Genomic DNA, 12,931 nt, shown 5'->3' with positions numbered 1-12,931 from the left:
AAGTCTTCTTGGAGAGTCAACTAATTTCTAAGTTAAATTCAAATCTCTCTGGTGCTGAAATTACAAGTAATTCCAGCACTTACAAATAAGTGGGTTGTTAGTTGTATGGATCATGATTGGTTAATATTAAATACTTTACAGTGGTAAAATATCTAATTTATCCAATCATAAAATGTAGTTTAGATCAGGTTCCAATATCAAAAAGCAATATGAAAGAGCAAACCTTTAAGTGTGGTCCGACGGTCGAATCTTTGAGGGGAATTTCTATTACCTATTCCCCTAGATCCGTTTTTTGCTACCTTTTCCAATATACAGTTTTTTCTCAAATGACACTAATACACAGGATGTTTTTGTCTAATGAGTCAGGCCGTAAAATAAATCTGTAAGATTAACTAATTTTACTAGCAGTATATCTTCGTTTCTTGAACCTATTTTGGGATGCCTTACTTCCGTTCATAAGGATTACAAAGTTATGATATGTAGTATCCTGACAAACTAACTTAGTCAAAAAAAGACAAAAAGTAAAACAGCCTAAATTTAAATAGGGACCAACTTGGTGCACTTTTTTCGACTGCTGCAACTTATTAATCGTACCAAGTAAATGACTCTAAGAAAAACGTCCCTTTCGCTCCTTTTTTTGAATAGAAACTTAGGGGGAAAATCCCGGTCAGTTTTTAACAATCTAAACGTCTGCATTGAAACTGATGTCAGACAAAACAAAAGAGGATCTAGCAATTTTGCTTGAGCTTGCAAACTGGTTGCAATCTGATTTATATTTCTTTTCTAGACTTTCATATGTTTATAAATAGAGATTAACTTTTGTAGGAGTTACATTGTGAAAAACAAGACTGGTCGTATATCAGGGCGAAGCCCTGAATGTTCCGACAGCACTTTAACGTCAAATTTAATTTTTGGCGAAAAAAAATTTGCTTGAACATCGACAATATAATCATATCAAAATTTTTTTTTATATTTCTTTTCCTAAGTCTTTAATTAGACCCACTGACGACTCAAGAGGCCTTAGTGACCCAAAGGACCCCCTGGCAATCCAATGGGCCCTTCTAGGTACTTTTCAACGACATTCATTTTGAGACGACCGATATTAGATTTATTCTAAATAAATTTTTGATGTCAATATAGACAGATATAGAGGCGAAAAAGTTACAAAATTACTTTTAACTCAGTCTCTCAAAAAGTGTCTAAAACATCGAACGTCCTTCAGGCCAAAAATTGCGTGTTTCTTACAATGCTTCGCTAAAACTTAAGGTTTTTTGGTCTCCAAGATAAACTTTGAAAATGAAATTCAGTACCAAAATGAGGTCTTTTAGAAATTATTGGCAAATTAAACTGAATGAAAATTAAGCTCCCCAACATTCCCAACACATCCCAGTTTCTCACTTTGGCATGAGTTTAAAAACGAAAGCAACAAAACTGATTGTTTATTGTTTCAGTATTCTTAGTTCAATATGCGACCATGATTAATCGAATTTCTCGGCGTGTTCCATTATTTGCTCATAGATTGGGTCAGTTTTCTCTATATCAGCTGCCATTTGAGGATTATCCTCCGCTACTTTCTTCATATCAACTTCCCGCTCTTTTCCGTCTTCGAATCCAGTGGATTGATTTGCCCGGCTGAAGAAGCCAAAAGGAATGTCGGCTGCCCTGGACAGGAAAGATACGTCCCAGCTGGGGTCAAACGTCTCGTAGGATTTCCAGGAAAGCATGTCTTCTGAGAACTCCGCGCCCATCAATTCGCAGATTTGCTTGACGACTTTTACTGAACCTTCTTTTGTACTGAGAGCCTTTCCTGAAATTCCGTCGTTTTTTTAAAAAAAAAAGAAATTAATAACTTCTTTTCTGGGACCTCAAGTTATTTTAATTAAAAGAGCCATCAGTGTAAAAAAAAAACAGTTGTTTTTTTCTCGTCTTTCAAAATTTTATACAGTTGAAAGCTACATCATTCACGACCAAACAAATTTATAACTTAATTTACCGCATTCGTATTGAAAATTCAACAATAAAAGTTATCAAATCAATCATCATAGTATTAATAAAAATTTTAATTGCGCAATATAAACTAACCTGGCAATATAAGAGGTGGTTTTTCGCAGTTCTTCTTGACAAACTCAATTGCATCCAACATCTTCTGATAGACCATCGGCATGTCCAGGGCCTCTGACTCACTGATTACGTCATAATACGTAATATCAGCACTCGGCATGTTCGAAGTCGCGGTCAGAGCCGGACTGCGAACCAAGAAAATGTTCACCGAATCCTTGTCGGCAATTTCAGGAAGTGTTTCGTCTTTAACAGCGACATTGAGTTCTTTGAGGATTTTAAACTTACTCGGCTCCGCTCTCCATTCTTCTAGAATGTTCTCATAGGTGAATGTCGGGTCATTCCCGACGCCGAAAAGATCAAAGGTTTCCGGTGCGGCTTCGGAAACACAAAGCCACGTGAACTTCTCAAAAATGATCTTGGAATCGGGGATGTTTGAAAGACATCTAAGCAGGGCAGTAGACCTTGACCTTGGAGTGAACCAAAAATTAACATTCACCATTTTTGGAGTGCCTTGTTGATGGAAATTTTACAAATTAAGTTATCTTAAAGAAGCCGCAGCCCTGCTATCTACCAAAAGTAAAATAAAACTTATCTGGAGAAGTTTAGGAGATCAATTTATGTATATAGTTTATTTGATTTGTGATTACAGAGTTTCAAACTTATAAGCTGTTGGCTTCACTCAAATATGTCAACTCTTGATTTTTAGTACAAGTAAATTTGATCAAATTTGAGGAGTCTTTCAATTCAATGTTGTTCCTATGAAATTTGAACTTTAAAGCTTATTATTATCATATTTGGCAAACGAAAATTAAGACTTAATTGCTAGGACTAACAACTTAGCAATATGACTCAAGTAAGAAATTCGCCCGCTTAGAACGTGTTTCCGGGTTGATGACCATACAAGAAAAAAACCCTTTGATGTGCAATCAATGGAAAAAAATGCTTATCATACGATAACCATAGAAAAAAATGTATTTTCAAACTATTTGTCGTTTTTCAAATTATACTAAATTGATTTAAAACTGAAACAAGGCTGCTCGTATATCAGGGCAAAGCCTTGAATGTTCCGACCGCCCTCATATTCATATCGAATAGTTTTTGGAAAAGAAAGCATTGAAAGCCTATAAATTTTGGCCAATATCAAAGTGTAAAAATTTGAGTCGTATGAAATGGATACGACCAATTAGCTGGCCTCAATTCAATTTGGAACAATTTTGTTGCGTTGGATAGTTCGCCACGCATAAATAATTCGCGTTACTCTTATAATTTTTTCGAAGCGCGCATAATTTAGTCCGGAAATTGGCAAGTTTAGCAATTTTCAAACCCCCAGAATTAAAAAAAAAGTAATCGGAGGTAAAATATCTTTTTAAATTTGAACTCGAGAAGCCGATATCTTCAATGAGGTTTAAAAAATGTGTCGAAAACTATTATTTCGATCAACGAAAATTGACTGAATTAAGAAAAACCACACCGAGCATAAATGTTCCGTTTTCTTCGAAAATCGGAACAATAACAAAAATGTATGACCGTTTTTGTAATATGCAACAGCGTATATACAGCGGCGTTATATTAAATTGATTTAAAATTGAAAAACAGAAACTTATGACAGCTTTTGTTACATGCAGCCCTCAATTCTGGTTGCTAAATTTTTCCAGAATCTCCCCCTTTTAACCAAAACGCTTCTATTTTTTGCTTTAATAGAAAGAGCCTAAAATTAACAGATTAGTTACAAAAAATTAAAACTATTGTGCTCTAGATAACGATGTGATTATTATGATGCTGAAACATTGCCGTCAAAAGTGCCGGTCAGAATAATTAGATTGGCCAGAATAATTTTTCAAGCTCCTCCTATGATTTTTGGAGCTCTCCTTAAACTTTGTATTTGAAACTCTCGCTAAAAACAAGTATTTTGGCAAATATTTTTTGCGCCGCAGTCAAAACGCGGTGACAAATTTAAAATTTAACAGGTCAAAAAGAATGTTTCTGGGCAGTTTTTGGAAGATCTGGACCGAAAAAAAAGAGATTTTATTTAAAACCAGAAAGCTGTAGCAAAACCTCTAATTTTGAGGTATCATTAGGTGCAAATTTGGCTCATTTTGTTTTTTTCGTACCCCTTTTTCGATCTAAGAAGTTGTTTGAAATTGTATGACATTAGTATGATAATCATTTTTTGGCAAGCTCCGAAAAAAAGCAATTTTTGGTCAACATTTTCCAAAAAGTGCCTAAAAACGCCTTTTAACCAGTTTTTTAAAATATGCCACAAAAAATGAAGATGTTCGATTTAAAAAAAAAAAAAAAGGTCTGCAAAATTTTTAAAAGTTTTCGAAAAACAGCCCCTCCCTTGAAAAATTTTGCGCACTCCACTGGTTATATTAGAGCAACTTTGTCAAAAAAATTGTTCAATTCTATATTTGAAAACTGAGAAAAAGGTTTTGTTTCTTTCTTTTTGATTGCAAAAACGCTTCAAGGCCAAAATAAATAATCGAATGAAAGTTTTTTTGCAAATAATTGATAAAACCAAGCTAAGTTTTCAGACAACAAAACCAAATATTTTAAGCACGCGTTTTTTGTATGAAGAAATGTTAAATTTTTTGTTTTATATGCTAAGACACAACTAAAACTGTCAAAAAATTAGCAAATTTTTTCAGCCACTGAATTTTTCTACGAATCAGAATTTTTCTCAGAGAGACTTTTTGAGCCATAGAAGAAGTTAAGTTTTTTATTTTTTTTTAGCGTGAAAATCTTAAGTCTTTATCAACTACTAATTACCGATTATTTGCGTGATAATTACCACTTCCATTGGTTTTCTTATATGAAAAACCCTTGGTTACAGCGTTTTTCTTAGCATAAATTGAAAATTCAGCACGAATTTTTTTTATTTTCATGTCTGCAGACTGTAATATAGATAAAAACGACGTGTCACCCAATTTTATCTTACAGAAAACTGACTGTTTTTTTTTCATAAAGTTTTTGTAATAAAAATTATGATAAAAAAGACTTAAAACAGAAGTTTAAAATACAGATTTTGCTTCGTGTTTTTTCTACTCCAATTGAAATATTCGAAATGGAAAGAAAAACTGGAAAAGAGCCCTGCTTTTTTTTCAATTGGTTGCACTAGGTTTCAAATCTGGCAAGCAAGCAATGTGCACACGTGTGTTTTAAATCTGATTGAAATGAAAACGCTTCTATTTTTTTGCTTAAATAGAAAGAGCCTGAAATTAAAAGATTCGTTACAAAAAATGAACACGATTGTGCTCTAGACAACGATGTTGTTAATGTGATGATGAAAAATTGCCGGCCAAACTGCCGGCCAGATTAGTTAGATCGGCCAGATTAATTTTTCAAGCTCATCCTATGATTTTGGAGCTCTCCTTAAAATTTTTATTTCAAGCTCTCGCTAAAAACAAGTATTTTGGCAAATATTTTTTGCGTCGCAGTCAAAACGCGGTGACAAATTTAACATATAACAGGCCAAAAAGAATGTTTCTGGGCATTTTTTGGAAGATCTGGACCAAAAAAAGTGATTTCATTTAAAACCAGAAAGCCGTAGCAAAAATTCTAATTTCGAGGTTTCATTAGGTGCAAATTTGACTCAATTAGTTTTTTCCTATTTTTTTTCGATGTAAGAAGTTGTTTGATATTGCATGACATTAGTATGATAATCATTTTTTGTCAAACCTGTTTTCCAGTAGTTGGGTTTCTAATCTAAGCTCGGGTCTAAGCTATGTCCCACTGCTAACTATCTAGTTTTCTGTAGTAGCATAGTGATCTCTATTTTCCAGATATGATTTTTGTAGAACTCGGTGTGTTTTTTGCGTAGCTAAACGTGCGATCTTTCAGAGCTATTTCATTAATGATTCCGTAGAAAATCATTGCCAAAACTTAGCATGATTTAACTCATTCTAGTAGCTTTCAAAGAAAGTTTTTGTTGATAAGCCCTTTAACTTGAGTTTATCTAAGGCTTGATAACTCAGAGGTACCATACGTGTCTATAAAGTTGATGGTTGCGGAATTGAGCAGTCAAATTTAAAATTAAAATATCCGTCACAAAAATTTTCTTCTTGTCTGATCGGCGAGATGGTTGCAGCATTGTCAGTGTTAGGGACTGAAGCTGTTTTGTAGGTAGGTTTGGAAGCGATTTGTTTTTCAGCGCTGCTGGAAGAATTGACGCTGAGGTGATCGCTGGAGATGGAGGACTAGTAATACTAGGTATTGGTTGTTCCAACTTCGGGATTTCATCTTTCCTATCGAGAAACAATTGAGGCGTGAAGGTTAACAGAAATTCTTGGGTCTAGTAAACGACCTGCAGGTTTTGTTTGTGTTTTCTCAGGGTCCAGGGGTACGCAAAACCTTGTGTTCCTCCACTTTTTCTCAAAAGAGCGTCTACTAAGAACTGTAAATGACAGCCTTTCGACTAGTGATACTCAACTCTTTAATTTTTGCCTGTCTAATTCAGGCTGCTTGTTTAGGTCTGGAACTTTTGTATGCGACTTTTCTTGACGTTACTCTCGGGCCATTGGTCGCGTAGAATTTTGCCAATTGTCTTTATTTTCTCGGGCTAAAAGGCCTTCTTGACGTGGGAGTTTTTTCTGTCTTATAGCTAAATCAGATTTACGTAAGATTTTTCCATTTTTAGAGTTACCGTATGGTCATATTCTCAAACAATCTCGTCCATAAAATTGTTCATTGAATGACTCATGTTTCCTCAGATGTTGTACTTTTCTAAATATTGATGTTGTAGTATTGAAAAATACTACACAGACAAAAGACCGTTGTCTTAATTGTTTACTTAACGACCCAATTCTAAATTGGAGCGTGCCATTTATATTGAAGCCTCTTTTCACTAAATCAGATTTTGACTGATTTACTCTTATTAGGACTATAAAATCTTGTTTTGAAAATCCACTCCTTTTTGAATACTTGTCCAATTTTTCTCAAGTTTTCAAGCTCAGTATTTTAAAAGAGCGGCGATTATTAATACGTCCCTTTTAACTTAACTTGAAACAAACTGGATAAATATTTAGCAGTCTTGCCGGCTGCACTGAAATTCTCCTTGCTTTGATTAAGCAGAGATGCACCTGCAATATGATGCATCAGAGAGAGCAATATGAATTTTTAATCAGACAAACTGAGGGCTGCGGTTTTTATCAAAGAGGACTAATAAGTTAAAGATATTTGATTTGAAAAAATCAAATAAAAACTAGTTGAAAATTCCCTTATAAGAAAGGGAGAACAAATAGCACGTGAAACCTGAGTAATTAAAGATTGAATCAGCCGCCGGTTTTTGCTTACGAGCAAAAGGACTGGCCTGAAATCTTCAGTGTTTCATTTTGCTCAGTAAGCAGCAAGTTAGATCTCTTCAGTTAGACTTTTCAAAAAATAAATAATTTTTCTTTTCTGCCTTTACAGTAAAATTAAATTAGCCTTTTTTCATAAATAAAAAGAGAATAAATTCTCATTTTAGGTTCGATAAAATTATAAATCGAGATACTCGAGATAACCACACCTGAGTAAGTCTGGACTACAAGTATCTAAAGGACTATGGCAAGACGAAACTGACAACCAAACCAGAAGTGCCAAGTGGACAAAATCAAGGGCAACCCAAAAAATACTACTCAGTCATGGACCTTAGTAAGAAGATAAAATATTGATGAACAAAATAAGATTAACTCAACCTCCCCTCATAGGTATAATTCTTTAAGCTGTTCGATTCGTTTTTATAATCTAATTACCCAGTGCTTTGTACTTAACCAAATAATTAATTCATACCTTTTCTAACTATTGTTTCTACTCTACTTTTTGTCAAGACAATTTGACGATTTAAGGTGAGACTTATAACTTAGGATAAAATTACTAAGCATTCAACCAGCAATGATCGCTTAGTAAAACTGGTGCGACCAGTGAGGCACGAACTCACGACCTTAAGTTTATGAGACTTGTTTAGAATACGCAAAAATACAAAAAATGACACTTACTAAAGCACAATCAAAAACATTTGCTGTTAATGGACAAAAACTCAAACTCTTAGGACATACAAACTTTAACGCTAGTTTTGACAATAAAGGTGATTATTTTGTAAAAATTTGAGCATGGGTTGCGGCCAAGGACGGATGTAAACTTAATATATTAGGTATGGATTTTCTCTCCAATTCAACTAAATCGATTGACTTTTCAACACAAAAACTAGAACTTAAAATGTACCCAGGAGTATCAGTCGCTATCAGCAATATAAAAAGCAAAAGCTATCCATTTATAAGTAGTTATCAAAAGGTACTTTTGGACCAAACTATAGCTTTAGCACCAAAATCAACTCGTGCCATTTCCATATCCCCAGCTGACAAAGTTTTTAAAAAAAAACATCGTTCAAACTTGATAAAGACCTACAACAAAAAGGAGTATACACTTATAACACATAATGTAATCATGACGAGAAAACGTTACCTATAATGTTAAACAATCCTAAAAAATCGAAGGTCATTATATCCAAAGGTTCAATTGGACAAAAACTTTCGAGGACATTGAAACTGATTCAAAAACAATCTACAGCATCGCAGACAATATAGCTTTTATGGAAGTTTTTTTCAACAAAAACGAACATCTTGATCATATTTTTCATGTAAGCGAGCAATCAAAAGATCAACTGTTCTTCAAAAATGCTTCAATTGGTGAAAATCATAAAAATTCAAAAAGGAAAAACACGGAAATTTTGAAACAAAAAGAACTAGATTATACTAATAAATACGAACTAGCAACAGATTTCAGCAAGGAATTGAAGGACCTGAAACCCAAATCTGAACTAAACTCTCAAACACAATTTACAAATATACAAATTCATGAAATCTAGAAAAAAATTGACCAGACAAAACAAGAATTTCTAAAAAATTTGACTTTACTCACTCTGACATAGACCAAACTCAATTACAAGACTAAATGAATATGCTATCACAAAATAAAGACGTATATTCACAACAAAAAAAAACGACGTAGGACTAATAAAGCAAAAATTCCATATAAAGCTTTTACCAAACTCTGTTTTGACTAAACAAAGACAATGAAGAGTCTCATTGCATTACCAAGAAAAACTGAATGACTTACTAGACCAAGTATGTAAATCAGAAATAATTAGAGAAATGGGAAGTAATACCGAAAAGGGATCAGAATTTATAAACCCAATTATAATACTTCCAAAAGGGAACATAGTCAAGCTCGTTATCGATGAGAGATACCTGAACTCAATAACTGACTTAAGTCGTTATTCATGGCCATTAGAACCAATAGGATTGCTCATAACTAAGCTAAAAGGAAATTTCTTCAGCACGAGTGATTTATGCTCAGCATACAATCAAGTACATTTAACAGAAGAAACACAACAATTAACAAGCTTTGTAATTGGATCAAGACAATATACTTTTAAACGAGGTTTTTACGGATTATGTGGTCTACCAAATTTCTTCAGTAGAATAATGACAATACATTTTGCACCCTTAATAAAAAGAAATCAAGCAGTAACCTGTATAGACGATACAATAATGAAAGCACAAACTATAGAAGAAATGTTCGACATCATTGCTACATACCATGACATAATAAGAAAATCAGGACTAAAAGCTCAACCAGAAAAAAATAAAATTTGTTTTGAGAAGAGTACAGTTTTTAGGACATGTAATAAGTAAAAATGGCATACAACCAATCAAGAAAAAGGTAGATGATCTCAAAGCATTGAAATCGCCAGAGAACAAAAGAGATGTAATGAGAGTGTTAGGTTGTTTAGGATTTTATAGTATCTATATAAACATTACGTCGCCAATCCGTGTTATTTCAATAGTCAGATTTGACTATTAGTGTACATGGATTCCGAATTCAAATGATATAACATGCACATGCCATGGATTCCGCGTTCAAATACTCGCATGGCGGCACGAACAGGCATATACGCAAAATCCCGGAATCCGGGACAATCAATTAAACCACCGAAAATTGGCAAAATCCCGGAATCCATGGTATAGCGAACAATTACTTGAATTCGGAATCCAGGACATGGTCACGGAATCCGAGCCATTTTTACTCAACCACTAAACAAATAGTTGCTAAACAAATAGTTGATAAATTCAATACACTATAACCATGGAATCCAAGACGTTGGAAACCAGTGAGAAAAATGGCATGGAATCCAAGACTTTTATATTTTTGAATTTATCTGGCAGAAGTTTACAGTTTTTAAGCAATTTTATTCCATCTTTTTTGTTTAGTTTGTCCTACAAGTTATTATAACTGCAACTATTAACTTACGTGCTAAAATACTGTATTCCGATGAAAAAAGTTGTGGGTACAATCGTTTGATCAAACTTAGTTATAACTACTTGTAGTTGCAACTACTAACTAATTAGTTATTAAGTAATTAGTAATTTCGAGCGTGCCGAAATACTGTACATGTACTTCGATGAAAAAAGTTGTGGGTGCAAATGTTTGAACTACTACTAGTAGTAACTACACGTATGTAACATACAGTATGATGAACATAAAATATATGGAACTTCCATTGAATGGGTGTAACACAACAACAGTCAAGAATACAACTTGAAAAGTTTCTAAGATAAAAAAGCTGAGCTTGTGAACTTCACATGTTGAACATGTTTCGAGCAACTTTATCGCCATAATCGTATCGTAGCTGTTCGAAAGGCTCAATGTTTCTTCGGGCTTTGAATACAGCTAATTGTTTCGGCGGATCGAAGGCATTAAGAACAACTTCTATGATCTTCATATTCGCATCCAAATTCTTCTTGGAGTTTAGCGTGCTGTGATTAGCCAGTCGACCAAGACAGCGGTTGGTTGGATGTTCAACACACACTTCTGAAGAAGCATCGATGAAACGCTTCACAGGCGCGCCAATTTCCAACACAAATTCAGTCGGAACAGAACGGTTCCTTATCAAATCTTGATATGTTTTATGTGTCACAGCAACCCCATGGTAGTCCATGATAATATCATCCTTCTGGAAGGCCTGTGCTCTGACAACGCCTGAATCAGAAAATGTTTAACATTTAAAGTTTACTCTATATTATGTAACACTGTTACATGGCACTTTTGAATGGAATTCAAAAAACTGTACTGGTTGAAAACCTTATGACTTTTTAAAACTTTAAACTATAACGTTTGAAACAAAAAAGAAATTTTTTTGAAAAAGAAACTTTTGAAATTTTTGGAAACTTGTCGTCAACGTTTTCAAGAAACGCAAGATTACCTCTTCCGAAGGTAGGGAAAACAACATCACAAATGCCAACCCATTCTTGCGTATCACATCTGTGGGCCAGAAGCGTTTGTGCTTCCAATGAAAGAAAGTTTCCAGTGCCTTTATAACTAATGCCGCTGGAATCAGAAAGCGGCTTTTGTTGTCGCTTGCTTTTCTCTTTCTGCAGCATGGCGATTTGGAACATGACTTTTTTTAGGTCGTGATGAGTTTCCCATTTGTTTCGCTGGAAAAAACCCGACACGCGCGTCTCCGATTCAACAAAATTTGGATACTGTTTCACAAAAGCTTGTGCTCTAATTGTCTGTCTAATGTATCTTTGTTGATCTTGTCTACATCGCACAGCTTTTTCAACATCTTTGTAGGTGTGATTGACAATCTGGAAAAACGTGAGCGTATTGTTTCATACATCCAATTGATAAATTGTGATACTGTATAAAAAAACTGTGAAGTACAACTCAGCTGAAACAGTCGAAACTTTCCGAAAGTTTCCGAGTCGAAACGTTTTTTAAATTAAAAAAATTCTTGGAAAATCAAAGTAGTACCTTGTGAATTTCCTGCGTTTTGTGTTTCACCAGTTGAAATGCAGGATCTTTTGACAAAGGCATGAATTTTGCCACTTGACGATCGAGCAATGTCTTGGGTCGCTTTGCAGAAACTGTGGCGGCAATTCTATTCACACGAAACTTGGTGTTTCCACTGGAGTTCACAAAAAAAAGTTCTGTTTTGACTTGGATTGGTTGCTCAGGGAAAGATCGGGTGAAAAAAATCTTTTCTTCCGGGACACTCTGAGGTAAGAAATGTGGTCGAACTTCAGTGTGATAAAGTTTCAAACCCTGTACGAGCCATCGCGGCAAAATGTGATTCGAACGTTCAGTAGACACTAAACAAACAGTTTCACAATTTTGAAAAAAAGTTATACGGAAGAAATTCAAGATGACTCACTTTCACTTGGTTCAATTGAAACCGTTATACAAGTATCGTCCTCATCTGACAATGGCACAAACGCTTGTGCAACTGCATGAACAGACATGCAGCTTATGGTTTTTTCTAGCATTGATGGCACGACATAACAGTATAAGAAGGCTGTCACAAGTTGAAATAACGAAACACGTTGTTTTTGGGTTAAAAAACCCGATTCTTGGAAACCATCCAAGTGCTCTTTAACAAGTGTTTCGATTTCTTGCCTCTCGCAATGTTCATTTTGGTCGTCTTTGGACGAAGCAGCTTCACGTTGTTCTTGAACGCGTGCAAGTTTTGCAGCTATCTAAACTCAAAACAAAAACTTTTAGTTGAACTAAAAAAGTGAACAAACACGTTAGCTGAAATTTCCAACTTTTCACGGTTTGAGCAGCAAAAAAGCTTTTTGTTTCAAAACAAAAGAAATCTTACCTCGGTTTGCAAGTCATTGTTCGTTGGAATAACTCGTTTTGCCATACTCTCAGATGAAGACTCAGTCGGAGTCTCTGTACTTGAACTGCCAGCCTGAGTGGCAGTCGCCGACTGCGGCGTGAACAGAGATATTTCCCATGACAAAGTTGATGAATGCTGGTTTGAAGGAGTTGATTCTGAAGGCAGTGTAATCATCATGATGATCAGTGGGCTGGCTGGCAATTTGATTTC

At 34.7% G+C, this 12,931-nt stretch overlaps 1 protein-coding gene across 1 annotated transcript; it reads right to left on the bottom strand.

Annotated features, from left to right (window-relative positions):
* Window positions 1-1,423: 1,423 nt before the first annotated feature.
* Window positions 1,424-2,721, bottom strand: LOC134839421 (uncharacterized). Its single transcript, XM_063854961.1, has 2 exons — window positions 2,083-2,721; window positions 1,424-1,807 (listed from the first exon to the last, which is right to left on the bottom strand). The coding sequence occupies exons 1-2, from the start codon at window positions 2,558-2,560 to the stop codon at window positions 1,479-1,481; spliced, it is 807 nt and encodes a 268-aa protein (XP_063711031.1). The 5' UTR covers window positions 2,561-2,721; the 3' UTR covers window positions 1,424-1,478.
* Between the last annotated feature and the right edge of the window lie 10,210 nt (window positions 2,722-12,931).

This window comes from Symsagittifera roscoffensis, chromosome 2 (assembly GCF_963678635.1).
Source record: "Symsagittifera roscoffensis chromosome 2, txSymRosc1.1, whole genome shotgun sequence".
Classification (NCBI taxonomy): Eukaryota; Metazoa; Xenacoelomorpha; order Acoela; family Convolutidae; genus Symsagittifera; species Symsagittifera roscoffensis.
Note: the sequence above shows the minus strand (reverse complement) of the source record. Positions and strands in the feature narration are given on the sequence as shown.

Bases quoted from the DNA above. Each gene is read 5' to 3' on its own strand.
- LOC134839421 (XM_063854961.1), bottom strand. From the start codon at position 2,560: ATGGTGAATGTTAATTTTTGGTTCACTCCAAGGTCAAGGTCTACTGCC. The intron at 1,808-2,082 runs GTTAGTTTATAT...ACGGAATTTCAG, and splicing joins ACCACCTCTTATATTGCCAG to GAAAGGCTCTCAGTACAAAA.